The 26,572-nt window shown below is 43.5% G+C and overlaps 1 protein-coding gene across 1 annotated transcript in view; it reads left to right on the forward strand.

Moving 5' to 3' along the window:
- Positions 1-26,572, forward strand: part of PSTPIP2 (proline-serine-threonine phosphatase interacting protein 2) — a 78,745-nt gene that overhangs the window by 32,007 nt on the left and 20,166 nt on the right. The window contains exons 2-5 of the mRNA XM_030336498.1: positions 10,748-10,848; positions 14,242-14,319; positions 19,530-19,564; positions 22,822-22,928. Coding sequence (XP_030192358.1) covers positions 10,748-10,848; positions 14,242-14,319; positions 19,530-19,564; positions 22,822-22,928 — 321 coding nt within the window. The remainder of the gene's footprint in view (positions 1-10,747; positions 10,849-14,241; positions 14,320-19,529; positions 19,565-22,821; positions 22,929-26,572) is intronic.

The raw sequence follows: 26,572 nt of genomic DNA on the forward strand, positions 1-26,572 counted from the left end.
ATATTATTTTTGTTTCCCTTCCCTTACGTTCATCTGTTTTGTCTCTTAAAGTCCTCATATGAGTGAAGTCATAGGATTTTTGTCTTTCTCTGACTAATTTCACTTAGCATAATACCCTCCAGTTCCATCCACGTAGTTGCAAATGGCAAGATTTCCTTCTTTTTGATGGCTGAGTAATACTCCATTGTACACATATACCACATCTTCTTTATCCATTCATCCATCGATGGACATTTGGGCTCTTTCCATACTTTGGCTATTGTTGATAGTGCTGCTATAAACATGGGGTTGCATGTGTCCCTTCGAAACAGCACACCTGTCTCCCTTGGATAAATGCCTAGTGGTGCAATTGCTGGGTCGGAGGGTAGTTCTATTTTTAGTTTTTTGAGGAAACTCCATACTGTTTTCCAGAGTGGCTGCCCCAGCTTGCATTCCCAATCCTAGGTATTTTATAAGTTTTGTTGGTATTGAGAATAGGATTTTGTGTTTTAAGTTATGTTCTTTTTAAAAAAATTTTTTTAACATCTATTTATTTTTGAGAGAGACACGAGTGTCAGCATTACATTCTTAAGTGGTCATTGCTGATGTGTACGAAAGCTTAATGCTTTAAAAAAAAACGTATTTAATTCAACTCCTAGCTTTTCATTTGATGAAATGTCTGGTTTTCCAAGTAGGTACTTGTATCCTCTAGAAATCATGACAATTTCTGATATGTTTTTGCCTGTCTGGAGTGAGAAAGTGGGAAGGGTGCCCTGGAGGCGAAGGGCATTTACAGGACTTGACAACTGTGTGTAACCTTTTTTTCCTTTCAGTTTGTACTGTGGAAGCTTTGGTGGTGCCAAGGGACGGTAGCTTGTTGCTCTTCTGCTCTTTCTGCCCTTGCTGGGAGCCTGCTGCAGGGTGGAGTCCTCACCAGCTGTGGCTTTGGCACAGAAGTCCCAATTGGCCGCTCTGCCTCCACTCAGCGGGGCGGGGCACTGGCTGGGCTCCCTCGGCCTACAAACACTGCCCATGGTTTCCGTGGTTGCTTCAGTTTCAGCCCCTGCTGACTTGAGCTTCAGGGTTTCTAGGGCTTTGCCCAGAAAGTCTGTGGAATTTCTTGTTTGGCGTGGGCTAGAATACTGGCTTCTGTCCTCTGTGCATCTAGCCCCATTGGCTTTTTGTATAACGGAAATTCCTACAAATCTCCAGCTTCCTCCTTGGGCCTTTCCTTATTTTCTATTATTGTTATGGATCATTTGGTATTTTAGTGGGCCCCGGGAACACAGGAGAGAGAACAAAAGACCTCAATTTGGCATCTTTAAAGGATGGAGGTGGGGAGGAAGACTTCAGATTATAAAAGCAGTATAAATATTTTATAGTAAATTTAGAAAATACAGATGTGTGGTAAGAAGAGAATTGCTTTCAGCATTTTGGTGCACATCCTTCCAACCATGGTTTTGTTTTGTTTTGTTTTGTTTTGTTTGTTTTGTTTTCCTGATGCAGGGGTTTGGTGTCACACAGTTACTTCCAAGTGTATTTTCAGCTGAGTGGAGTTGCCTTTTTAACTCACCTGCTGACTTGACAGGAGGGACATTTAGACATGTGAAAATGTCAAGTGTGGATCCAGCCCAGGCAGAGCTGGGGATGTCTGATTGAAGGCTGGAGGAGGTGAGGGAGGCACCCTGTGGGCTTGCAGAGCACAGCTGGAGTCGGAACTGGGGTGCGTTTCATTCTTGCTTTCACAGTCCCCTGCTATGGCTTACGAGAAGGCTTAAGGACAAAACCACGATATGGTTTTGACTTTATTTTTTTTTAATGTTTATTTATTTTGAGAGAGACACAGAGAGAGAGAGAGAGAGAGAGCGCAGGGGAGGTGCTGAAAGAAGGAGAAAGAGAGAATCCCAAGCAGGCTCTACGCTTTCAGCCCAGTGGCTCAAACTCATGAACCGTGAGATCAAGACCTGAGCCCAAACCAAGAGTCAGACTTTCAACCGACTGAGCCACCCAGGCGCCCCAATTTTGACTTTTGATTTAGGAACACATGGCCGAAACAGCAGTTTCCATATCCCTTTCTGAGGTCTCTCTGACACCTTTCCGGCTGCTTCCTGTGATGATGACATATTTAAAAACATTTTTTTTAATGTTTTATTTATTTTTGAGATAGCACAAGAGGGAGAGGGTCAGAGAGAGAAGGACAGAGGATCCAAAGCGGGCTCTGTGCTGATAGCAGCGAGCCCGATGTGGGACTTGAGCTCACAAACGTGAGATCATGACCTGACCTGAAGTCAGACGCTCAACTGAGCTACTCAGGTGTCCCGACATACTTACTTATTTTTGAATAGCTAACAGGCTACATTTCTTTCACTGTTGTCTGTTTTTAGTAAAAAAGTTCACACGGTCCAAATACATTTGATTTTTTGCTTATGTGGCCTGGTCTTGAGAAATTTGAATGTGTCTCTCATAATTCCTTTAGTTTATGAAGCACTTGACAAACTCAAAGCACAATATCTCATTTGATCCTTACAAGAATCCCCGTTTGATAGTCTGGTAAGTTAACATGAAGAGAGTCTGAGCTCTTAGCCCAGGGTCACATAGTTGGCGCGGGGTAGAATTTGGACTCAAATTCGTGTACAGTGTTAAAGCCTGGGCGTGTCCCTTGTAGAATTGCTGGGGTTAGGGGGGCGCCTGGCTGGCTCAGCAGGTGGAGCATGCCAATCTCAGTCTCGGGGTTGTGAGTTCGAGCCCCACACTGGATGTAGAGATTACTTTAAAATCTTTAGGGGCATCCGGATGGCTCGTTCAGTTAAATGTCCAACTTCAGTTCGGGTCATGACCATGCATTTTTTTTTTTTAATGTTTATTTTTGAGAGAGAGAGAAAGAGTGCAAGCAGGAGAAAGGGAGACACAGTAGGAGCCTAAAGTAGGCTCCAGGCTTTGAGCTTTCAGCACAGAGCCAGACAGGGGGCTAGAACCTATGAACCATGAGATCATGATCTGAGCCAAAGTTGGAGGCTTAATTGACTGAGCCACCCAGGTGCCCCATGATCTCATGGTTTTTGAGTTCTAGCCCCTGCTTTGGATCCTCTGCCTCCCTCTCTCTCTCTGCCCCTCCCCAGCTCATGTGGGCATTCTCTTTCTCTCTCTCTCTCTCCCTCTCTCTCTCTCTCTCAAAAATAAATAAACATTGAAAAAAAAAGTCTTTAGAATTGCTGGAAGCGGACCGACAGAAAGTTAGCTATGGTCCTTGTCCTCCAGGAAGAGAAGCTGTGTGGTTGAGTGGTTTATGAATACAGACTTTGTTCCTCAGTTGCTTGTCCTATAAATGAAGAGAATAATGATCCCTGTGTTGCAGGATTGTTATAAGAATTAAACAGGATATTCCACTCACAATAGTTGGTACGCTATTTGGAATACAGTGAGCATTCAATGGATGTTAGACCTAATTATTAATATTAATTAACAATAACTAATCCATATTTGCTGATAAGGTGAGTTTGAACCATTTGGTTTTACCTCGCTGGTAAAAGAGATAGGAAAGCAAGCAGGAAAGAAAGGTCCGGGTGGAGAGCATAGGGAGGTAAAAGGAATGCCTTGGTCTTTACTCCCAGTCTACTGTTGCTGTATAACTTTTCATGAATAACAGAGATTTGAATAATATTGTTGGTTGAGGGTTAAGATCTTTCACTGTGGTTAGAGGTAGTGATAAGGAGACCCTCACTTCCTCTTTTCTCCAGCTGTAAAACATGGAAATAGCTCCCATCTTGCTGTGTTTGTGGAAAACGGACCTGTAATGCGGAGTGTGGCACAGCATATCCTCAGGCAGCGAACAAATGCAGCCTTTGTATGTAACACCAAGTCAGCAGACCCCAGCCCCGGGTCCCCAGAGGGCATCAATGTTAATTTGCATTTTTTACTCAAAACCAGAGTTGTGGGTTTTTTTTAAAGTTTATTTATTGATTTTGAGAGAGAGAGAGAGAGAGAGAGAGAGAGAGAGAGAGAGAGTGAGAATGGGAAAGCAGGGGACGGGCAGAGAGAGAGGGAGAGAGAGAGAATTCCAAGCAGGTTCCGTACTGTCCATGTAGAGCCTGATGCGGGGCTCAAACCGACGAACCATGAGATCATGACCTGAGCCAAAACCAAGAGTTGGATGCTTAACTGACTGAGCCACTCAGGTGCCCCCCAAATCCGAGGTTTCAAAATGAACTGCAAACCATGGAGTCTTTCTCTGCCCTCTTCTCCATGCCCCTTCTTACAGTCACTCTCCTGCCACCCCCATCTCTCACGTTCTCTAGTTTTGCCTGCATGCATCCTGCTTTCCTCTGTGCTCAGCTCCTCTGCGTGGGAACCTTGATTGTCCTTTTGTCTTTTATCATTTCTGGGGCAGCAGCAGTTCTCAAACGGCATTAAGTCACTTGGAAGGAGCGTAAAAAGTGGAGATTCCCCTGCCCCAAGCTCAGAACCCAGCAGGTCTGGGTGGAACCTGGGAGTCTGCGAGGGTGATTCCGGCACAGGTGGTCCTTGGAGCCCACAGCTAGGGAAACCGTGTGGCAGACACCGTGATAGGGTGGGCGTGAGATGTAGCACAGACCCAGATGTGGGGACGCTCTGGTGGCAGCGCCTGTAACTGCGATGGCCGCTTTGGAAGCTGCAGGATGCTTTGCTTCCCCTCTGCCCTTATACCTTCTGCCCAGAGGCCACGTGGTGGAAAAGGATCATGGAAGCAAGTTCTGAGAGGCCCCTGCAGCATGGGGCTCAGCGCTGGGCAGGAAGGAGAGTGTATATGCCTGGACTGAGTGACTGAAATCAGACCTGAGTGTTAGATCTGGGGTGGGGAGCTGGTGGGCAGTGGAGTTACCCTCCACCAGGCAGTGCACAGAGACTTCCTCCTTCTCTGAACACACACCCTGACCTGGTCTGGACTGCCAGCCTGTGTGCTCACAAGACTTTTACTACTATTCTTTGGTTCACATGTCTGCTGATGTGGCACACATGTTGCTTACTGCTGGATCTGGCAAATTTTTTGTCTAAAAAAAATTGAAGTTTCTTTGTGGTCAAAGAACTAACACATTGACTGAAACTTGAATGCTTTTTTTTTTTTTAATTTTTTTTTTTAAACATTTATTTATTTTTGAGACAGAGAGAGACAGAGCATGAACAGGGGAGGGTCAGAGAGAGAGGGAGACACAGAATCTGAAACAGGCTCCAGGCTCTGAGCAGTGAGCACAGAGCCCGACGCGGGGCTCGAACTCACATACCGCAAGATCGTGACCTGAGCCGAAGTCGGACTCAGCCACCCAGGCTGACTGAGCCACCCAGGCGCCCCAACTTGAATGCTTTTTAACTCTTTATAATTCGAGCATTATGAAACCTTACGTTCTGGGTCCTTGGGTAGTTTGCTGGGTGCTTAGATCTGTTCTCCCTTCGTTGTCATCTCCCTGCCTCACACAGGACTCCAAGGCCAGATCCACTTCCAAGGCTTAGTTAGCTTCCTCTGTTCCTCCTACTGTGTTTCCTGCCTGTTCTCCCTCTGAATTCTGTTCCTTTTTTTTTTTTTTTTTGCCTTTTAATTTTATTGAAGTGTAATTTATGTAAGTTAAATGTGCAGATCAAGGAGTTTCAAAAACTACACACACCTATACAACCCACACCTCTATAGAAAGATCTTGATAAGAATGTGGGTCACATGGGTGTATGCATTTCCATCATTCCAGGAAGTTCCCCAAGGGGCCCTTCCCACTCCACCCTCAGTTTCTCCCCTGGCTCAGGTAATCACTGTTATTTCTTTTCCTGTAGAGGTAAGTCCTAAAACTGCCTGGCTGCCCTAGAATGTCATGTAAATGAGATCACACATTAAATGCTTTTTTTTGTGTCTGGCATCTTTCACTTGCATGAGGTGTTGTTGTTGTTGTTGTTGTTTTTGAATGTTTATTGAGAGAGAGAGAGAGAGTCAATCCCAAGCAGGCCTGACTCAGGGCGTGATCTCACAAACTGTGAGACCATAACCTGAGCCGAAACCAAGAGTCAGACGCTTAACTAATTGGGCCACTCAGGTGCCCCTCACTGGCATAATGTTTTTGAGATTCATCCATGTGGTTTCCTGTGTCAGTAGTTCTGTCATTTTATTGCTGAGTAGTATCCCACTGTATGAATATATCACAAATTGTTTGCCATTCATCAGTTGTTAGGCATTTGGGTTGTTTCCAGTTTGGGGCTATTGTGAACAACACTCCTATGAACATTCTTGTGCAAGTCTTTTTGTAGACAGATGTTTTCATTTCACTTGGGCAAATGTTTAGGGTGCAGCTCTGGGCCATAGAGTATGTGTATATTTTTCTTTTTGAGAAATTGCCATTTTTCAAAATGTACCATTTTTACACTCCCATCAGAATGCATGAGAGTTCTGGTGGTTCAACATTCCTGCCTACATTCAATGCTGACTTTTTAATTTTAGCTTTTCTAGTGAGCATGAAGTAGATATGACCGTGACTTTAACTTGAATTTCCCTGTGATGGTGAACAACTTTACATAAACTTTTTGGCCAAGTGGAATATCTTTTATGAAGTGTCTTTTTATGAAGTATTTATGAAGTTTAAGTATTATGCCTGGTTTTTATTGGGTTGCTTATGTTTTTATTATGAATTTGTTGGAGTTGTTTATATATTCTGGACATAGTCCTGTGACAGACATATATGTTCAAATACTCTACCCCTGACTATGACAGACATATGTAAGGTGAATAATTTCTCCCAGACTGTGGCCTGCCATTTAGTTTTCTTCATAATATATTTTTTAAAAATATTTATTTATTTTTGAGAGACAGAATGAGAGCAGGGGAGGGACAGAGGGAGAGGGAGACACAGAATCTGAAGCAGCTTACAGGCTCTGAGCTGTCAGCATAGAGCCAGATGCGGGGCTCAAACTCACGAACTGTGAGATCATGACCTGAGCTGAAGTCGGACACTCAACCGACTGAGCCACTCAGGTGCCCCTGTTTGTCCATTTCTATTCAATTTTATTCCACTATTTTTCTTTCTTTCTACTTACTACAGATTTAATTTGTTCTTTTTTCCTAGCTCCATTAAGTAAAGGCTTAGATTGTTAATTTTAAAACTTTTTTTCCCTCATGTAAGCATTTAGAGCTGTAAGTTTCCCTATAAGCACTATCCTGCTGTATCCCATAGATGTTGTTTCCTTCACCATCATTTGGTTTGAAGAATCTTCTGATTTCTTGTGTGAATCCCAGTCATTTTAAAAGACTCAACTTAAATCTTATTTCTTCTCTTTTCTTTCATTAAAATTTTTTAATGTTTATTTTTGAGAGAGAGCACGCGCGTGCACATGCGCATGAGTGGGGGAGGGGCAGAGAGAGAGGGAGACACAGAATCTGAAGCAGGCTCCAGGCTCCGCGTGGGGCTTGCACTCACAAACTGTGAGATCGTGACCTGAGCTGAAGTCAGACCCTTAACTAACCGAGCCACCCAGGCTCCTCTCTTCTCTTTTCTGAAGACTCAAGCCTATTCTTTCTTATGTACCTCTTTCATTATATATTTTCTCTTTATAGTCTTGTGTATCGTCTTAGTCTCTAATTTTCCTTGTGCATACACATTTGCTTTATGTATTTGTCTTTTATTGACTCTCTAAATGAACAATAGGCTCCTTGACTGCAAGAACTGCATCTAACGAGGACTTGGTAACCTTCTTAGTATCTTGTCCGTAGTTGGCATATAATTAACAGATATTTCTCAAGCTCCACTAACATGGAAGCTACTGTGGGTGATAAAAGTTGGGTGTAATCCAGATACTCTTTAAGAAGTTAACTAATTTTTAAAAATATGTTAACTAATGATATAAAATAATGTATAATAAGAGCCAAATAGAGGAATGGGCATTAAACACTGCAGGCGTTTTGAAGAGGAAGTGAAGTCGTTAGAGGGAATTATTTGAGGAAGACTCCAGAGAGGAAATGGGATTTGAACTGGCCCCAAACCAGAGGAGGAGATGCCATTCCCGCTGTGGGAAAAGCATGTACAAAGGTCCTGAGGTATAAATGTAAACTGTCCATGTAGAAGACAGGGAAGAGACCAGTGTGGGGAAAGCTGAGGAAGGGAAGTCAGGGATATTGTGTAGAGAACTCTAATTAACAAGCTGAGGATATTGAGGTTATGGGGTTATCACTTCTGATGGCAGATCTGAGATGCCATCTTGGTACTCATGCAGTCTTCTATCCTACTTGACCCTCCTATTCTTACTTATGCTAGTCAGAGCTTACCAGCCATGCTTTCCGAGCAGCATATGAAGAGTTCCCAGGCCAAATCCTCCACTACTTTGAACTTGGTCATGGGCACTGTTTGTTTTCTCTTGAGGATTTCATTTCTTGGTTGCCTCTGTAGCCCAGTCACTGCTCTGAAGCAGGAATTCTGGTTTCTTAAGCTGACAACCCTGAGGCCTAGTGATTTGGTTTGTTTCCATGAGGCCTAGTGATTTGGTTTGTTTCCATGAAACACTGGTCTAGCTCCACCCTTCTTGCTCAGCTCAAAGAGTATGTATCTGCACCCTTCATTAAGAAAAAAGAAACCACTTTTTTCAAAAGAATAGCATAAAACAGAGAACCCAAGTGTTTTTCTCTGAGAAGGGCAAAGCACTTCTGTCTACAAGCCAGCATTGGTTGTGGTGCTTTGTGCCCATTCACTCATTCACTCAGGAGTCTTTGCCTTCATCACTTCCTTCTGATGCGTCTGGCTCGAACACAAGAGGCGTTTTCATCCTCCAGAATTTTATTGTAGATCTTTGGTGTGCATAACTCGAAGCTAGATTTTTTGGTGTGTGTGTGTGTGTGTGTGTGTGTGTGTGTGTGTGTGTGTGTGTATGCAGGAGCGCCCCAAGACTTGGAAGGAGCTGCAGGAACTTGCTGTAGAGTTGGGACAGCAAGATTCCTCACGTGGTGGATACCAAGCAGCAAATTCAAAAGCTGGGCGCTCTGAAAGCCCAGAGGAGGGGGCCTTGGGGTCCCTCAGAGAAGGCTTCCAGAAAACCTGGCAGTTGTGGGACTGGATCTAGATTTATCTAGGAGGGGATAATGTAAACATTGTGTTAGAGTTGCCGCTGAGTGCTGCATTGCTGGTGACAGGAAGAAGCCTCCCCTGGCCGAGACAGAAGAGTGTGTACGGAGGGGGTGGGTAGAGGAACGAAGCTTTGGTGGATGGAGGCTGTTTCTTTAGGCTTCCCAGGGCCTAAATTTATGCTGAAACAACAGCCAGAACTCCTAGAACTAAATACATTTCTAACTTAGATTTATTTATATGCCCACATGTGAAATTGACTCTGCTCATTAAAAATGCAGTGTGAGTTATGGCCGGTTAGGTTTCTGAAGGCCATGTTGAAATCAGCCTCAAGCCTCGTCCTGCTAGATCTCCCTGGGACCCTGTCTGCTAGTCCAGGCCATGCCAGTGGCAGCAAATGGAAGAGGGAGATTCTGCTTCTCCAGTGCTCAGAGCTGGGTAGAGAGGTATCTTCAGCACTAAGGACAGAGTAGTACCTCCCTCAGCCCACTGGGGGCTGGGAAGGGGTGGTCCGCCTGGCTGGGCTGGGGGTGGGTGAGTTCAGAGCTCCCCAGGGCACACTTGGGACAGCCTAACCAATCTCTCTAAGGGACTAGAGTCTGAATCAGGCAACCTAATGTATGCCTTTGGAGGTAGAAGCCAGGGAACCAGCCAGATTAGGGGACCTCATAGGGGGTATTCTTTAGCCCCTGACTTGTTGGTTTGAGGCGTTGTGGGACTTTGATTTTAAAGGTTTTTTTTTAAAAATCTTTATGTATTTTTGAAAATGACAGGGAGGGGGAGGGGCAGAGAGAGAGAGGGGGACAGAGGATCCAAAGCTGACCCCATGCTGACAGCAGACAGCCTGACTTGGGGCTCGAACTCACAAACCGTGAGGTCACGACCTAAGCCGAAGTTAGATGCTCAACCGACTGAGCCACCCAGGTGCCCCATTGGGGACTTTGATTTTAAAAATGTACTGCCTCTGGGGCTACTCCTTTGGGGACTTAAGTAGCTTCCTCCAACCTCAGAACACATAATAAAATAAAATGGGCATAAATTGCTAATTTAAAATGAGAAAACATCCCTCCTCCCCACCACCCCTCCCCGATTGGGGCCAGCCGGTGACCATGTGATGGATCATGCTGACTCCCCTTCATGTTTCCCAGTGGGAAGCCGGGTCCCCCTCTCTACTCCAGGGACCTGGCTCCTGGCTCAGAGCTGCTTGCCCTTTGCAGGGATACCCTTGACCCTTGACCCTCGACCCTCAGACCAGGCTTATTGGCTGTGGGAAGACGTGTCAGTGTCAAGCTCTGTGACAAGTTTGAGAACGAAGGGAAAATTCTGTAGCCCTGGTTAAAGCAGCCCTGCGGTTGCAGTGGGTTTCCACCCCACAGGAGCTCTTGCCCTGTCCTGATGTGACTTGGCGTTGGGGGTTGGTGCAGAGAGGGACAGAGCCCAGCCAGCTCCCTCATCCATGTGCTCTCCATTTCCTGTCATGTCCTTCCTGTTTTGTGGCCCTTCAGTTTCATAACTTTGAAAATTCTCCCACAGCCACATACACTCTTACTTCTTCTATTTTGTTTGCTTTGGTCATATATGTCTTGGAGGTGAAGTGCTTCAGAAACTTCCCACTGCCGGCTTCCCCTGTGCTCTGCCCTGTCTACTCGCCAGGCTCGGGGCTGCTATCGTCACTCCCTGCCCTGACAAATGTCCTGTCTCATCAGAGCTCAGACATCCTCAGCACCGCCGGCTACGACAGCATCATCCAGCACCTGAACAACGGCCGCAAGAACTGCAAAGAATTTGAAGACTTTTTAAAAGAAAGGTACATGCTGTTCTTCCTTGAAGATGGAGGGGAAGACAAAACACCCCCACACAAAGGAACAATTTCCTACTTTCTATGTGTTTCTAAGCGTTCCCAAGACCTCTGCTGTAGGCTATGGAAGGATACCCAGGAAGTAAATGATATCTCTGTCCCAAAGCTCTTAGAAACCAGCTTTGACAGATGACATTCATGAATGAAACAGCAAACAAAATGTAATAAAATGCTAAGTGAGGTGATACGCACAGCACCAAAGACCTCACGGGAGAGGGAGATTGTGAAAGACTAGTAAATAAAGAGGTCCCTTCATAGCTGATGGGACCGGTGAGCGGCCCTGGGGGGGAGGGGCGGGGTGGATTTGATAGGCGGAGGTGTCTGTGGAAGAGCAGCAAGCTTGCAGGTGGAGGAGAGGAGCACGACTTAAGGAGCCTGATTCAGAGACCATGGGTGGGGAGGGACAGAGCAGTGAGAAAGATGGGGGCGGATGGGTCCCAGCACTCCAGAGGGCAGGGAGCTTGGGGGGAAGGAGGGGACTGGCATGGTGTAGAGGATTTTTCCTTTCCTTTCCTTTTTACATTTTATTTTATTTTTAAAGTTTATTTACTTATTTTGAGAGGTTGGGGTAAGGCCAGAGAGATTGGGAGAGAGAGTATTCCAAGCAGGCTCCCTACTGTCAGCACAGAACCCAATGCAGGGGTCAAACTCACAAACCATGAGACTGTGACCTGAGCTGAAACCAAGAGCCAGACGCTTAACCGAGCCACCAGGCGCCCCTCCTTTTCTTTTTGTAATAGATAAGGTTTTTATTATTATTATTTTTTTAATTCCGTACTTAACGGGGTAAGTTAGTTTTGTGGAAAATCGTAGTCCTCCAGAATACTCAATTGCCCAGTGATTCTGGATGAAGGAGTACTCTAGGGGGATTTTTGGCCAAAGAGCTGGGTCATTACCAGGACCCAAACTAATGAACAGATTCTCTTTGTAACACAGTGAGTGAGAGGTTTATAGCTTGGAGATACAGACATTAAAGTCTTTTTCCATCAAGGCTTTGTATTTTCTTCTCAAGAGAACATTGGGTAACATCACACCTACATGGTCGTGCGCCCTGATGAGGAGGCCCCTGTCCCTGAACTGTCTGAAAGGCCCCCAGGAACCGGAGAACTGCCACACTGTGGTTCTCAGGAGCCGTAGGCGAAGTGAGGTCGGTCCACTGTCAGCCTCCAGGGAGCTAGCTGGTCATGCACCTCTTCCTTCCAGACACCAGCCTCCCTCCTCTACCCAAGCTGGTTGACAGAGGTGACACCAGGTTAACACTTTTCTTTCTCTTGGTGGGTAATGGAGGTGGGCTTCCTCCGTTCTTCAACAGAGCTCTGGAGGGAGCACGCAAACAGGAATTTCATGACTGCAGGGTGTGCACATTGTAGAGCCTCCCTTGCTTTTTTGTGCCCCTCCTCCAGTTAGTGCTTTTATCGATTTTCTCCTGGGAGTGAACTAGCCTTGCCCTGCATCCATGAGAAGGCATTGCCAAACATCCATGACCGAAGCTTCCGCTGCCAAGGCGGGACCATCCAAGAGTCCCCTGACACGATGTGGATGGTGTTGTATCTCAGTGGTGCCCACATTTTTTTTTAAATGTGACCCTCAGCAAGAAATACATTTTACACTGCCGTCCGGTACACACGTGCATAAAACAAGAGTTTAACAAACGTCACTACCCTATTCTTTTACTCAATTCTATGTATTTAAACACGGCTGGTCATGACCCATTGAATGGATTTATTGTGCGCAAGTGAGTTATGACCCACAGTTTGAAAAACACAAGTCCAAACAGATCCCAGAAACTGAGTTCTCACTTTTTAAATGTCTCATAAAAATATATGGAAAAGAGGAGGAAATATATGGAAATTAAAAATTAGTAAATATTTTTATTGTATTTTTTAAAAAGTTTCTTATTTATTTATTTATAGACAGAGACAGCACGAGTGGGAGAGGGGCAGAGAGAGGAAGAGAGAGTGGGTAAGGGGCAGGGAGATAGAGAATCCCAAGCAGGCTCTGCACTGTCAGCACAGAGTCTGACCCGGGGATTGAACTCACAAACCGTGAGATCATGACCTGAGCCGAAACCGAGAGTCAGATGTTTAACCGACTAAGCCACCCAGGCGCCCCTGTGCTGTATTTCTAGTATATGGTCATTTTTCTGCAGGAGTTTCAGAGCCAAAGAAACCAGTCCCATGCTCTCTGGTTTTGGGAAAGAATCAGCATCAGGTCAGAGTGTCAGATATGTATGCCCTGGGTACGGGGGTTTGAGGCTCTTGGTCATGTGGCCTGCCTGGGCCCTGGGCTTCTTTTTTGGTGGTGTGCTTGCCAGGAGGAGCCTGCTGTCAGTGAGGGAGTGTGTGTTCCTTCCCTGTGTCCTGTTCAGAGATAATTCATGTGAAGAAGTGCAACCCTCTTCAGGGTTTAATTGCCTGGCCTTTCCTCTTGCTCTGGTAGGTGTGGGGTGCCTGTGGTTCAGAGAGGTTATGTAACTTGCCTAAGGTCACACAGCCAATAAAGGATAGATCTGCTTTCAAACCTAGGAAAATTGGGCCCTGGAACTCTCTTCATCATACCTGGTACAGTGCCTGGGACATCTTAAGTGGTGGGGAAAGGGGATATTCGGCATTTTAGATCATGCCACACCAAGTAACAGTCAGTTGTTTTTGTGAGACCTGCCAACTGCAGAGTTTGTGTTCTGAAATTCCCCTCTCTTTGCCACAGTTTAGCTGTGTATTTGAATTGGCTCAGTCGATCAAATGTCCAACTTCCGCTCAGGTCATGATCTCATGGTTTGTGAGTTCGAGACCTGCATCAGGCTCACTGCTGTCAGCGCGGAGCCTGCTTCAGATCCTCTGTCCCCCCTTCAGATCCTTCCTCAAAAAACCCAAAGAACAAAAAACATAAAACACTGAATTGACTATGAATGAGGAACTCTTTAGGATGGTAAAAGGATACTCTTCAAGAACATGGGAAGAGGGGTGGGCCTCAGGAGTGCAGCATTTAGTGGAATTATCTCTTACTCCACTTAAAAAATATATATGAATAAAAATAAATTTTTGGTAAATAAATCCTTGGGTCACAGTTTTGAATAGTCTGTAACGCGCTGGCCTGTGCCAGTCAGGGGGCCATGTTTGGTTTTGCCAAGATGTGATGTCCACCTGGCAACTGAGACATGAAGGCCACCAATCTTCTCACAATTCCCCCTGTCCTGTAGGAGAGTTTTGCATTTTAGAGAATGGTGTTATATCTGAGCTTCTCCCTTCAGAAGTGCAGTTTTGCCCTCAAGGGGGGTGCCATGTGTTTTAACTAAGAGTCAGCCGGAGAAAGACTCAGAGCTCTCTCTTCTGTTCCCTTTAGGGCATCAATTGAAGAGAAATATGGCAAAGACCTGCTAAACCTCTCCAGGAAGAAGCCGTGTGGACAGTTGGAGATCAAGTAGGTACCATGCTTCTTTCCTGTTTCCAGGTTGACTAACACTGCCAGGAGCCCCATCACTTCAGCAGACAGAGCTGGCCAGTGGGGTGAAGTGTGTTGGGGGAAAACAGTTTTTAGGTTTTTTTTTTTCTTATTTTGAGGCGTGAAAAATCTGAAAAAATAGAAAGGAGGCTAAAATGAACTGCAAAGCCACATCCATTAGTAAAATGTTCTAGATTTTCTTTGAAGTCTTTTTCTATGTATACTTTTTCATAGGTAGGATTATACTATATATGATTTTGTACTAGACGTTTAATAGAGGGGCTTCCACGCACGCACACACACACACACACACACCCCACAGTTTGTGATAACTCTGAGAGACTGTCTGCATGATTTTATAGTTCTCACGACTGATGTGAGGTTTCTATACGTATTCTTCTGTTACTCACTGATTACAGGAATGGCCAGGACATGGTGCCTGCTTTAGGAACATGCTCCCTCTCATCTACAGGGCTGGCTTCATGGGCCGTCATACAGGAGCCTACGCTTTGAAGGGCTTCATAACGGGTTTGATGCTCTTTGCTGTCCCCATTTTGAAATTCTTAATAATTTTTATTTATTTATTTATTTTTTAATGTTTGTTTATTTTTGAGAGAAAGAGAGCATGAGCAGGGGAGGGGCAGAGAGAGAAGGAGACGCAGAATCTGAAGCATGTTCCAGGCTCTGAGCTGTCAGCACAAAGCCCAATGCAGAGCTTGAACTCATGGACGGTGAGATCATGACCTGAGCCAAAGTCAGTTGCTTAACCAACTGAGCCACCCAGGTGCCCGATAAATTCTTGATAATTTATAAACAACGGGTCCCACATTTTCATTTTGCAGTGGACCTCACAAATTCTATAGCCCCTCCTACTCATATGGAAATTTCTACATTCCTTCTTCAAAATAGGCATGTTGAGGGAGGCTTGGGAGAAATAGTTTCAAGTAGACTTTGCAGGCCTCTGCAGACCTAATCACATCGCATACTGTGCTATAGAGAGCCGCATAGATGCCCTGAGGTCTGTGTCCTATCAGAGACCCTAATGGGGGAAGATAAGACATAGACCTTCCTCTTCTCTTCTCTTGCTTCTAACACACACACACACACACACACACCACCCCACCCCACCCCAGAAATGTGCTGGATTATAGAAAAGAAACATTGGAAACTACTTAAGATATTAATAGTTATATAAGCCTAAAAAAATTGTTACCCCCTGATATCAGGCACTGGTATAAGGAGAATTTGTTGATTATACTATATTTTACTTTTGATGTTTTAAATGAAAAATTAAAAAATACACTAAAAGGTAAAAAGACAAACATAAAGACTGGCTGTATACCCAAATCACCTAGATTTAATAATTATTCATGTTTGCCATACTTTCTTAATATAGGTTTTTTGTGAAAATGTTTAAATTGGAACATTTTAAATTTAAACCTAGAATTAGATATTTCTCCACATGTACTTGGTTCCTTTTAGTGATTTATTGTATTTAGAGATGAAACCCTGAGTTCTAGCATTGGACATTGTCACAGAGATGTCACCATTTCTAGGCACTTTCCCAGGACAGATATTATATTATATATTATATTATATTATATTATATTATATTATATTATATTACTTATATTTTATTATTTTTAAGTTGTTTTTAATAATTTTTTTACATTTTATTTTATTTTTTGAGAGACAGAGAGAGACAGAGCACAAGCAGGGGAGGGGCAGAGAGAGACAAAGACAAAATTTGAAGCAGGCTCCAGGCTCTGAGCTGTCAGCACAGAGCCTGACGCGGGGCTCGAACCCACAAACCATGAGATCATGATCTGAGCTGAAGTCGGAGGCTTAACTGACTGAGCCACTCAGGCATCCTATTTATTTATTTTTAAATGTTTATTTTTGAGAAAGAGAGAAAGCAGGCACGTGCGTGCGTGAGTGGGGGAGGGGCAGAGAGACAGTGGGACAGAGGATCCCAATCAGGCTCTGTGCTGAAAGCAGAGAGCCAAATGCAGAGCTCAAACTCATGAACTGTGAAATCATGACCTGAGCCCAAGTCGGATGCTTAACGGACTCAGCCACCCAGGTACCCCTCTGGGGACAGATTTTAAAAGCAGGAGTAGTTCATATTGATATTTCCAATTCTAAAATAACTTTGTAGGGTTTTACTTAATTTCCTTAATTTTATATTCATTTCACCTTGCACTGAAAATCTTGATTCCTGACAATATTAGCACAATTACTTGCTTTATATGACCATTTATATTAAAATATTTCAAAATAATATCAATATTACTACTCATAATAATACTTCTGAATGAAGTTTAACATTTCCTTGAAGTTCCTTTTGATCTTAGAATGTATTTCACTGAGAATACTGTGTTCTGGGGTGCCTGGGTGGCTCAGTTGGTTAAGCATCTGACTCTTGATATCAGCTCAGGTCATGTTCTCATGTGTGAAATGTAACCAATTTTGTTTCAATTTTTTAAATTTTAAGGGTTGTTTTCTTTTCCCTATTTGGTGTAGTTTTATTTTTTGAACATGTAAAACATTTACGTGTTGACAGATCAAAACTGCATAGATGTAGGTATGTTTCTTTGTCATTCAAGCAGGGTTTAGATAATTTCAAGGAAGATTAGTGGGTCACTTGACCAAAAAACTTGTTTATTTGCAGAGAAAGCGTAAGCTGTTTGGGAAGATACCCAAAAACTTGAGGTGATGTCATGAGAAAGAGCCATATTCTCTCACATTAACACTTCTTAGAAAAGGTATTTAGCAGAATGAGTCTGATCCAAAATGGTATTTATTATATTCTTACACATTTGACTTATACCTTAGTAAATTCATAGAGAACACTATTCTCTCTGTTCTGTGATAAAGGCCAGTCAGTGTTCCTTCTAAGAGTATACCTCAGACAGGAAGATGCAACAAAAAATGAGGCCTGGGGACAGAGTGTCCAAAGTTGAAGGCCATTTAGGTGACTTCTGTTTCTGTCACCTCCAGAATGATCTTTAGGAAGGGACCCTCGATAAGAGTGCAAGACTCTGCTTCTCTGTGGACTAGTTAGGATTTTTTGTCTTGTGGACCACATTGAGAGACTCAGGCGCCTAATGGGCTTGCTAGGATTTAAGGCCAAAGTGTTTATCGAAAGGGTGGTAGAGGGGCACCTGGGTGGCTCAGTTGGTTCAGCGTCTGACTTCGGCTCAGGTCATGATCTCATGGTTTGTGGGTTCGAGCCCCACATTGGGCTCTGCGCTGACAGCTCGGAGCCTGGAGCCTGCTTTGGATTCTGTGTCTCCCTCTCTCTCTGCCCCTCCCCGGCTAACGCTCTGTCTCTCTCAAAAATAAATAATAAACATTAAAAAGAATCTTAAAGGGTGGTAGAATATTTTCTTTTCCCACAGTGAAGGGGAACACTAGGGAGAAGAGGAGTCGGATGTTGCTAGGCCACCACCCCCAAGGTTCAGATTCTCTCCGGTTGTCATGTCCTGAACAAGGGAAACAGCAATTAAGTGATGATGTGAGACAACAAAGCTAATGACAAACTAAAGAGAGATTGAGGCTGCCCTTCTTGTGGCCCTGCAGCCAGTTGCTTAGGGTGGGGGAAAACTTTAGACCCTGAACAGATTATTTATGTGTAAGGCTGGGTTTCAGCTCCACGACTCCCAATTGAGAAAGCCTTCTGGTGGTGTCTGATGCCATATCTCTGCATTTCCCAGTAATTCCAGTAGTGTGCCTGCACTTCAGTGATGTTCATTTGTCCTTCTGGACCACTGGCACATTTGTTAGACATGGACACTTTCTAGTGTCTATCCACACCATATCACGATAATTGTATCATAAGATGGGTAAAACGAATGGAGAATGTGCAGTTATGTTTTCCTGCTTGATGTCTTTGTAATAATTGGAAGTGTTTGTGTGAGAAAAGGCATGCAGAAATAAGGATTCTTTCTTTGCGATGAACAGAGCAGGGGACAGGAAATAGCTGAAAGAAACGGCCAGCTGGAAAAGACAAGGGGTTTTTCTTTGCAAAGTAGCAAAGCTTGCCACCTACATATATACATATAAGAAGTGATCCATGATGTTATGCTGTTGTGGTTCGGGGACCATGAATTCACAAAGTTCTATTCCTACTTGAAAGGCTGGAGTGAGCGCAGTGAGATCTGCTTCCAGTGAAGGCAGCATGAGCAAGAACATCCCCAGGGCCATGTTACCTCACAAGGATGTTTACTTTAGGAAGTGTAGGATGACAGACAACTAAAACCATGGGCCAGGGCGTCTCCAAGGGAGGAGGAGCCATGGGCTGTAAGAGGATGGGGGAGGTTGAGAGAAGGTATGAAAAATGAGTCATGGGCTTTCCCCACTGAAACTGTGAGGTAGTAAATGTGTGTTGTTTTAAACTGCTAAATTTGGGGTAGTTTGTTTTTTAGCAGTAGAACATTGAAACGATGTGTTTCATGTCTGTCCCTTCCTTTAGAGTCCAAGGTCTGGGACCAGTCTGTCTTGTACCATGGAATCATTAACATCTGACACAACACCTGGCTCATGGTTTATGTTCAATGAACACATGATTGACAAATGAGTGAAAAAGAGGACGATCAGGAGCCAGAGTTTGACCCTTCCTTGTATCCTTATTTCTAATTATCACACTTCAAAGAAGTGGACTGGTATTCTTATGAGAAAGGGATCATAATTCCTATATAATCATTGGGAGAAATGAAACATAAGGAATTTGGGCATCTTGCTCTACCCAGGTGGACAGTGAAGAATTTATAATGCTTTGCCTGGGACTGAGAGAGCAAGAAAGAGGAAAACTGAAGAAATCTTGATCCTTCGCTGTCTTCCCAAGCTTACATGCAAAGATGAGTCTGCAGGCCATGACACGTGGGCGGAGAGAAGCATGCAGTGGTTTTATAATAAGATTGTACAGGGGCACGTGAGTGGCTCAGTTGGTCAAGTGTCTGACTCTTGTTTTCAGCTCAGGTCATGATCCCACAGTTTTGTGGGTTCGAGCCCCGCATTGGGCTCCTTGCTGGCAGCATGGAGCCTGTTTGGGATTCTCTGTCTCCCTCTCTCTCTGCACCTCCCCACTCACACTGTCTCTGTCTCTCTCAAAATAAATAAATAAACTTAAAAGAAAAAAAGATTGTACAATTTCCAGAACTGAAGTTATATATGTGCTTGTTTTTCAGCACCCTGAAGCAGGCCCTTGAAGTCTTCAAGAAGCGTAAGTGATTCTTTAAACTATATTTGCTGCCCTTGGCCGGTTCTGGGGGTTTTACTTTGAACAGCCATCTCGTATTGGGTAAAAAAAAAAAAAAAAGTTAGAGCAGCTCCCAAGGTGAGAAGTAGCTCTGCAGAGCTGAAATGAGCTGGAGAGCCCACCTTCCATGTGGAAGTCATGACGTGCATTTGACTTACTTTGAGCAGGGGTTCTCACACTTGAAATCCAGGGCAAGGCCCTCGCAATTTGGTCTTCAAGGGGTCCTGTCTGGGTCTTTTTGAAAAAAATTTTTTTATTAAAAATTTTTTTTATTAGTTTATTTTATTTTTTGACAGAGAGAGAGAGACAGAGAGAGGGAAAGAGAGAGAGAGAGAGAGGGAGAGAGAAGGGAAGAGGCAGAGAGAGAGGGAGAGAGAGAGAATCCCAAACAGGCTCCACGCTGTCAGCACAGAGCCCAGTGCGGGGCTTGAACTCATGAACTGTGAGGTCATGACCTGAGCCGAAATCAAGAATCGGACACTTAACTGATTGAGCCACCCAGGCGCCCCTTTTTAAAGTAATTCGTACACTCACCATGGAGTTCAGACTCACTGCTCTGAGATCAAGGGTTGTATGCTCTACTGACTGAGCCAGCCAGGCGCCCTCCTGTTCAGTTCTAAGAGTCCCCAGTCCTGTTACTCAGAAACTGCCTTTAAGGCTTTCTGTTCTTCACAATACTTGCTGCTTTCGAGCTAAGGATTTTAACATGGCATTGTATGTATGTGCTTAAGTGTTTCTGTAGCTAGTTGACTGGTTCTAGAAGTTTGTAAATGTTAGCTAAACAGATATTCATCTTAACTTTTCCATGGAAGATGTTCTCTTCCCTCTTTAACTCACCAATGAATACATTTCTCAAGGTAGAAATGTTTATGTTTCATGTTTTTTATATGCCCTGCAAGGCTAACCATGGGGCCCAAGGGAGCTTCAGTCTAGGCTGGGTCTCCTAAGCCTATGTACTTGCTGTTACTTGACTTACTTTCTACCCTCCCCGAATAGTTTTACTTCCTTCTTATTAAAAAACATATTTATCTTAAACATTCAAATGAGACAACTATCAAGAAGATAGTAAGTACCTAGACTTTCAGTTCCTAGTGATAAGCAGTTATTGGTGAATGTGACTCCAGATATTTTTACGCAATTAAACACATGTAAATGTATCAATTCATATAAAAAATAGGATGATACCATGGCAGTGGTTCAGAATCTGTGGGGTGAGTGAGAGCAGATCATTTGTTTTTAAGTCATTTTTAAAATGAAAATATCAATGGTTTCATCATGCTAACAGTTTGGGATATATCTCTCCAGACCTTTTCCTACACATTTACAATTCTCTTTCTCTCTCTTAAATTGCACACAGACACACACACGTGAGTTTTTGTATAAATGAGATCATACTATACCTATATCCTACAATTTGTTTTTCCCAACAATATTATCTAAGCATCTATTTCTTTTTTTAACTTGTTTTATTTTTTATTTTTTTTAATTTACATCCAAATTAGTTAGCATATAGTGCACCAATGATTTCAGGAGTAGATTCCTTAGTGCCCCTTCCCCATTTAGCCCATCCCCTCTCCCGCCACCCCTCCAGTAACCCTCAGTTTGTTCTCCATATTTATGAGTCTCTTCTGTTTTGTCCTCCTCCCTGTTTTTGTATTATTTCTGTTTCCTTTCCCTTATGTTCATCTGTTTTGTCTCTTAAAGTCCTCATATGAGTGAAGTCCTATGATTTTTGTCTTTCTCTGACTAATTTCACTTAGCATAATACCCTCCAGTTCTCTCCACGTAGTTGCAAATGGCAAGATTTCCTTCTTTTTGATTGCCAAGTAGTGCTCCATTATACACACACACACACACACACACCCCACATTTTTTTTATCCATTCATCCACCGATGGACATTTGGGCTCTTTCCATACTTTGGCTATTGTTGGTAGTGCTGCTATAAACATGGGGTGCATGTGTCCCTTTGAAACAGCACACCTGTATCCCATGGATAAATGCCTACTGGTGCAATTGCTGGGTCGTAGGGTAGTTCTATTTTTGTTTTTTTGAGGAACCTCCATACTGTTTTCCAGAGTGGCTGCACCAGCTTGCATTCCCAAGCATCTTTCCATTTCAGTTCATATAGATCTGCCTCATTCTTTCACATTTGGAAGTTTTGGTCTTATAAAATGCCAGACCTCCTCCAGAAAGGTTGTACTGACTTCTCCCCCACCGAAAGTGCTATTTTTTACCCATGCTTGCCAATATGAAGAATTTTCACATTTAAAAATTTTTCCCTAACTGAAAAGTAAAAAATTATACATCTCTGGGGGTTGAGGTTTTGCATTTTTTCCAATAGCTTTACGGTTGAATACATTTTCAAGTGTTTATTAGCCATTTAGCCAATCTTTTAAAAAAATGCCATGTTCTTTAACTAATTTTTTTATACTGGAATGTATATATTTTTCTTTTGGCTTGTGAAAACTCTTTTAATATAGCGGTTTATTCTGTTACATAAATTGCTAATATTTTTCTAATTTGTCATGTCTCTTGGAACCTTTCAAAGTTATTTTGACACACACAAGTTTAAATTTTTTTCTTAGGTCAGATCTGTCCATCTTTCTAGCCTTAAAGTCATGCTTCAATTTGTTTTCTTAGAACAAGTAAAGTAAGAATTTGTTTTTTTTTTTTTTTTTTTTTTTGCTGCTACAAAGGTAAACCGTACTCATTGCAAAGATCTTAGAAAATAAGAAGAAAAAATCACCAATAACCTTTCTGTCTAGAAATAATTATTGATAGCCATAATTTTTGTGTGTGACCTTTCTTATAGATGCTCAGGTTCAGAAAATGTTAGAGATGGAAAGACTGTTAGAGTCATCTAATGAGAAATAAATACCAAATTTGAAATTGTAGTGGGTTCAGTGACATCTTTCAGCATGTAAGCTCCATGAGCTGGGGCCTCGGCTGTTCTTCTCCCCAGTTCTGGGGACACACTAGGTTAGTAACAGTTAGTGGTTGGAGGTTAAGCTAAAGATTTGCTAGCCTTGGTCTTGGTGGTCAGGGCAAGGCAGGGCACATGGAGGGGGTTGATAAATGTTGGTGACCAAGTGAGGTAGGTTAATTTTACCACTTGTTCCAGTATTTTATTTTGTAGATAAGTTTTGTGTGGTTTTGTATATTTCAATTCAGACATATGTAGATCTTGTTTATTATGTTTTTTTAAATTTTTTTTTGCAGAGGTAGACAGTGTGGCACAATGTCACATTCAGCTTGCCCAGACTCTAAGAGAAGAGGCCAGGAAGATGGAAGAATTCAGGGAAAAGCAAAAGCTACAACGGAAAAAGGTTGGATTTGCGTATATGTTAAGACGTTGCTTTTCCCGTGGCAGAAAACTCCAGGCTTGTTTTTCATCAAACTCCTTGGCTCACACCCGCCTTCATGCAGCCATGCTCCTCTTTTAACCTATGAGATTATTTATTGGGAAACCATGTGGAGACCCAACTAGATGGTTCTGTCTCTGTACCCATTTGCACCCAGGCCAGTTCTCTTTGAATTCTCGCAGGATTTATGGGTCTGGCCTGTCTTCTTCTTTTCATATCTGCTGCCACTATTCAGACTATGACTGGCAAGGGGAAACCCTGTCTTTGGTAGAGTCTAGGGCATTTAACCTGGCGAACTCCCAGACCACACTCCTCCTTGAGAAGGCAGTAAGGGAAGGGTAAGATGTAGAGAAGACTCACATTCTCCCAGAGACCATGTAGTCTAACCACCCTATTTTACAAATTGGGAAACTGAGGCCCTGGGAAATCCAAGTCCTTTTTGTCTTCAAAGCAGATGTGCATAGGCTGTTTTTCATTGATGGAATTTACTCTGTCCAATTACATGGAAGGAGATGGGAGTAACAAGAGTTAATAAAACTGGCGAATGTTTGAAAAGTTACAAGGATCAAGAAAAGAAGTTCAGATATACAGTAGTAAAGTGTTCCTTAGAAGAGACCAGTGACTATTCTGACTCCCTTCTATCTTGTTCCTAAATGACTTATACATTCAGGTTGGCCTGACAGCCAACTAGAGCTCTTCTAGAATTTCTTCTTTTTTACATCTGGTCTATAAGGTTGGAACGTCAGCTTCACATGGGGGACCAGCTCTTCTTTATTTGGCACCCAAAGATTTCCACCCCAGTCTCCCCAGACATCTTTGCATGAACTTTTTGGAAATCCGTTCTCATCCTGGTCCTTGACCATCTGAAGGTCATTGTCTATAGTGTGTGTATCCAAAAAAGGTCCAGCTGTTAAGGCTGAGTCTACCCATATGCCATTTTCAGAAACTTTGCCTATGGTTCTAAGCCAGAGTCTAATTCCAGCCTTTGGTGACCAGCTGGCATTTGGAGTGGATGGCGGACTTAAGAGCCCGACTGCCTTACATCTATGGTCATCTCATGAGCTGCTCTTAAAGCTATGCCTCTTCTTAGGAATAAAAGGTGGAAACTAACATTTAAGGAATACCAGATCAGTGGTTTCACACACATTCACACTTCGTATATCAGGTTTGAGAGGTGCATCTGGCCTCAAATATCTTTCAGAGCAGAAATAATATGTACATATACCCACCCATTAGACAGTCAAATTGTTTTGACCTGACATTGCCAGCCTTGCCCACCTACCTAGAGAAATAACAATTTTTCAGGGGCAAAATCAACAGAGCCTATACGCATATGATTTCCAGTAAGAGGAGCAGAAAGTCATTTCCTCATGTTTCCAAGTGCCTTTGGTAGCCTTAGTCGTTTCAGGGAGAGTTTTGTTAATTTTGCAAGGCTTCTGAAACTTCCCTTCCTAACAAGTTACAGAGATCAAATTCTCATAACTGGAAGAATGTGTTCTGAATTCTGTTAAGTAATAAAGGAGCCTGTGCTCAGCTCATTGCTGTCATCCAAGTTCTCTATATTCTGTGTGCTCTCTACAGGAGGAAAATGCCTTCTGAGCTTTCTTGAAGAAGTCTGAAGTTTATTAATAAATTTCTAGTTACTTGTGTCACAGTGAACTCTGGGTTGTACCGCTTCTGTTTTTAGATACCTTTTTTTTTTTTTAATCAAACTTTGGGAGAAAATGTGTCAATGCTAACTTCTCATTTTCACTGTATGTTTTGGGCTTCCACTTTCTGGAAATTGAGCCATTTCCACTTATCAAGGAAAACCATTGGTTCCTTTTAGCAAACTGGGGAAGGGGGACGGCAGGTAGAATAGCTCAGAAGTTAGTGGTGTACTACTCACTTAACTAGATTTCTGAGGGTGGTGAACAGTACAGACATGGTCATCCTTCCCTCATGGAGTGTAGAGCATGGCCAGAGAATGATGTGACATAGTCATCATGATAAAGCGTGATGAGCATTAAATACTAGGGGAGATGAAGGTGCTACCTCACCTGCAGTGGGGACTCCTAACCTTATCAGTGAGGTGGGGGAGGCGTCTTGGGGGCAGACCCTGAGGCTACAAGCACCAGAGTGAGTGACAGTACAGGTGAGGATGATGAGGGACAGACTGTCATCCCTGAGGGTTGGCCAGGTTGGGGGGGCTCTTAGGAGCCACTTTCAGGAGTCTTGGCGTTTTAAGGTACTGAGGTTGCTTCCCCGGCCCAGAATGTGCCAGGCTGACAGGGACAGCACACGGTCAGTCACTCTCCTCTGGTGCCTACATTCTGTTCTGCCCTCTCCGCTGACATTGGGATGAGCATGGCAGAATGGTGCTCTGCCTGTGTAGAGAGAAATCTCCAAAGAAAGGAACGTCCTTGGTTACACGGAGTGACGCTTACAGCTTTAATGGCGTGAATGCAGACAGACAGACCACCAAAGCAGCTATTTCAGTCATGTACTGCAGGGCCATTTGAATCATTTACATATCTCTTCTTCCTTTGCCCCTCCCTTCTGCTTCTCCCCACCCTAGAGCAGAGGTGATAGTTCTTGTACTACTTTGTGTTATCAATAATAAGACAATTAGATTTCCATTGGGTTTGGCCTTTGAAGACCTGCCAAGAATAGGCCATTCTATAAGTGAATACAGACATGAGGAGACTTAAATCAAAGTGGGGTAACAGACAGATCTGGACTTGGTGTTACTGAATGGCTTTGAGCAATTATCACCTCTTGGGCCCCCAGGGCTCACAACTGTCAGGTTAGAGCCAGACTCCCCCCCCCCCCTCTCTCTCTCTCTCTCTCTAGGGTCCTGTTCTCATACAGGTGCCAGGGATCCTCCAAGGTAGAGAGGAAGATGAAGGGAAAAGGTCTAATAGAACTTTGTAGCCACCTGAGAGGAGCTGGAAGCAGGTGTTATGTGTGAGTTGGACATAAGGAGGCCTGGCTGAGTCCATAAACTATGAAATAGTGGCAGCTCCCAAACTGGGAGAAAGGCAATATATATTTTTGGACTGGCAAAGACCACAGGACAGACCAATAGTGCTGAGTGATCTGCTCCATGGAGTTTGGGGAAATCAGGAACCATTAATAAATAAACCCAGCTCCTCCTCCTGGTAGGAGGAGGTACCTAGGCGCTCATGTGAACCACACAGCTTCCTGTCTGTGATGACAAGGGCCTTCCCATGAGACTCTGCATGTGAGGCTCATGTCTGTTCTCTGTGTCTACAGGATCTTCACTGTTAGCAGATGCATGGCCCACCTCTTAGTCCTCGATTTCAGCTGGGCTGGAAAATGGCTGTTCAGTTCTCTGAAGGCCCCTTGGGGATCCCCAACAGAATTTCATGTATTCCACAAAGCTTATATTTGAAGTCAGACCATCCCAAACATTCCATCCAGATATCTTGAAAATCCATCCAGCCATGTTTGTGTTGGTAACAGACAAAAATGTAATTCTCCAGAAGAAAGAGAAACCACATTTGAACATTATTTTCAGAGTTATTATTTTGCATTGTGTCGTTTTGCACAAGAGCAATGCCATAGCTCATTTTGAATTACTGCACCTCTTGGTTTGTTTTTTTTTT

This window comes from Lynx canadensis, chromosome D3 (genome assembly GCF_007474595.2).
Source record: "Lynx canadensis isolate LIC74 chromosome D3, mLynCan4.pri.v2, whole genome shotgun sequence".
Classification (NCBI taxonomy): Eukaryota; Metazoa; Chordata; class Mammalia; order Carnivora; family Felidae; genus Lynx; species Lynx canadensis.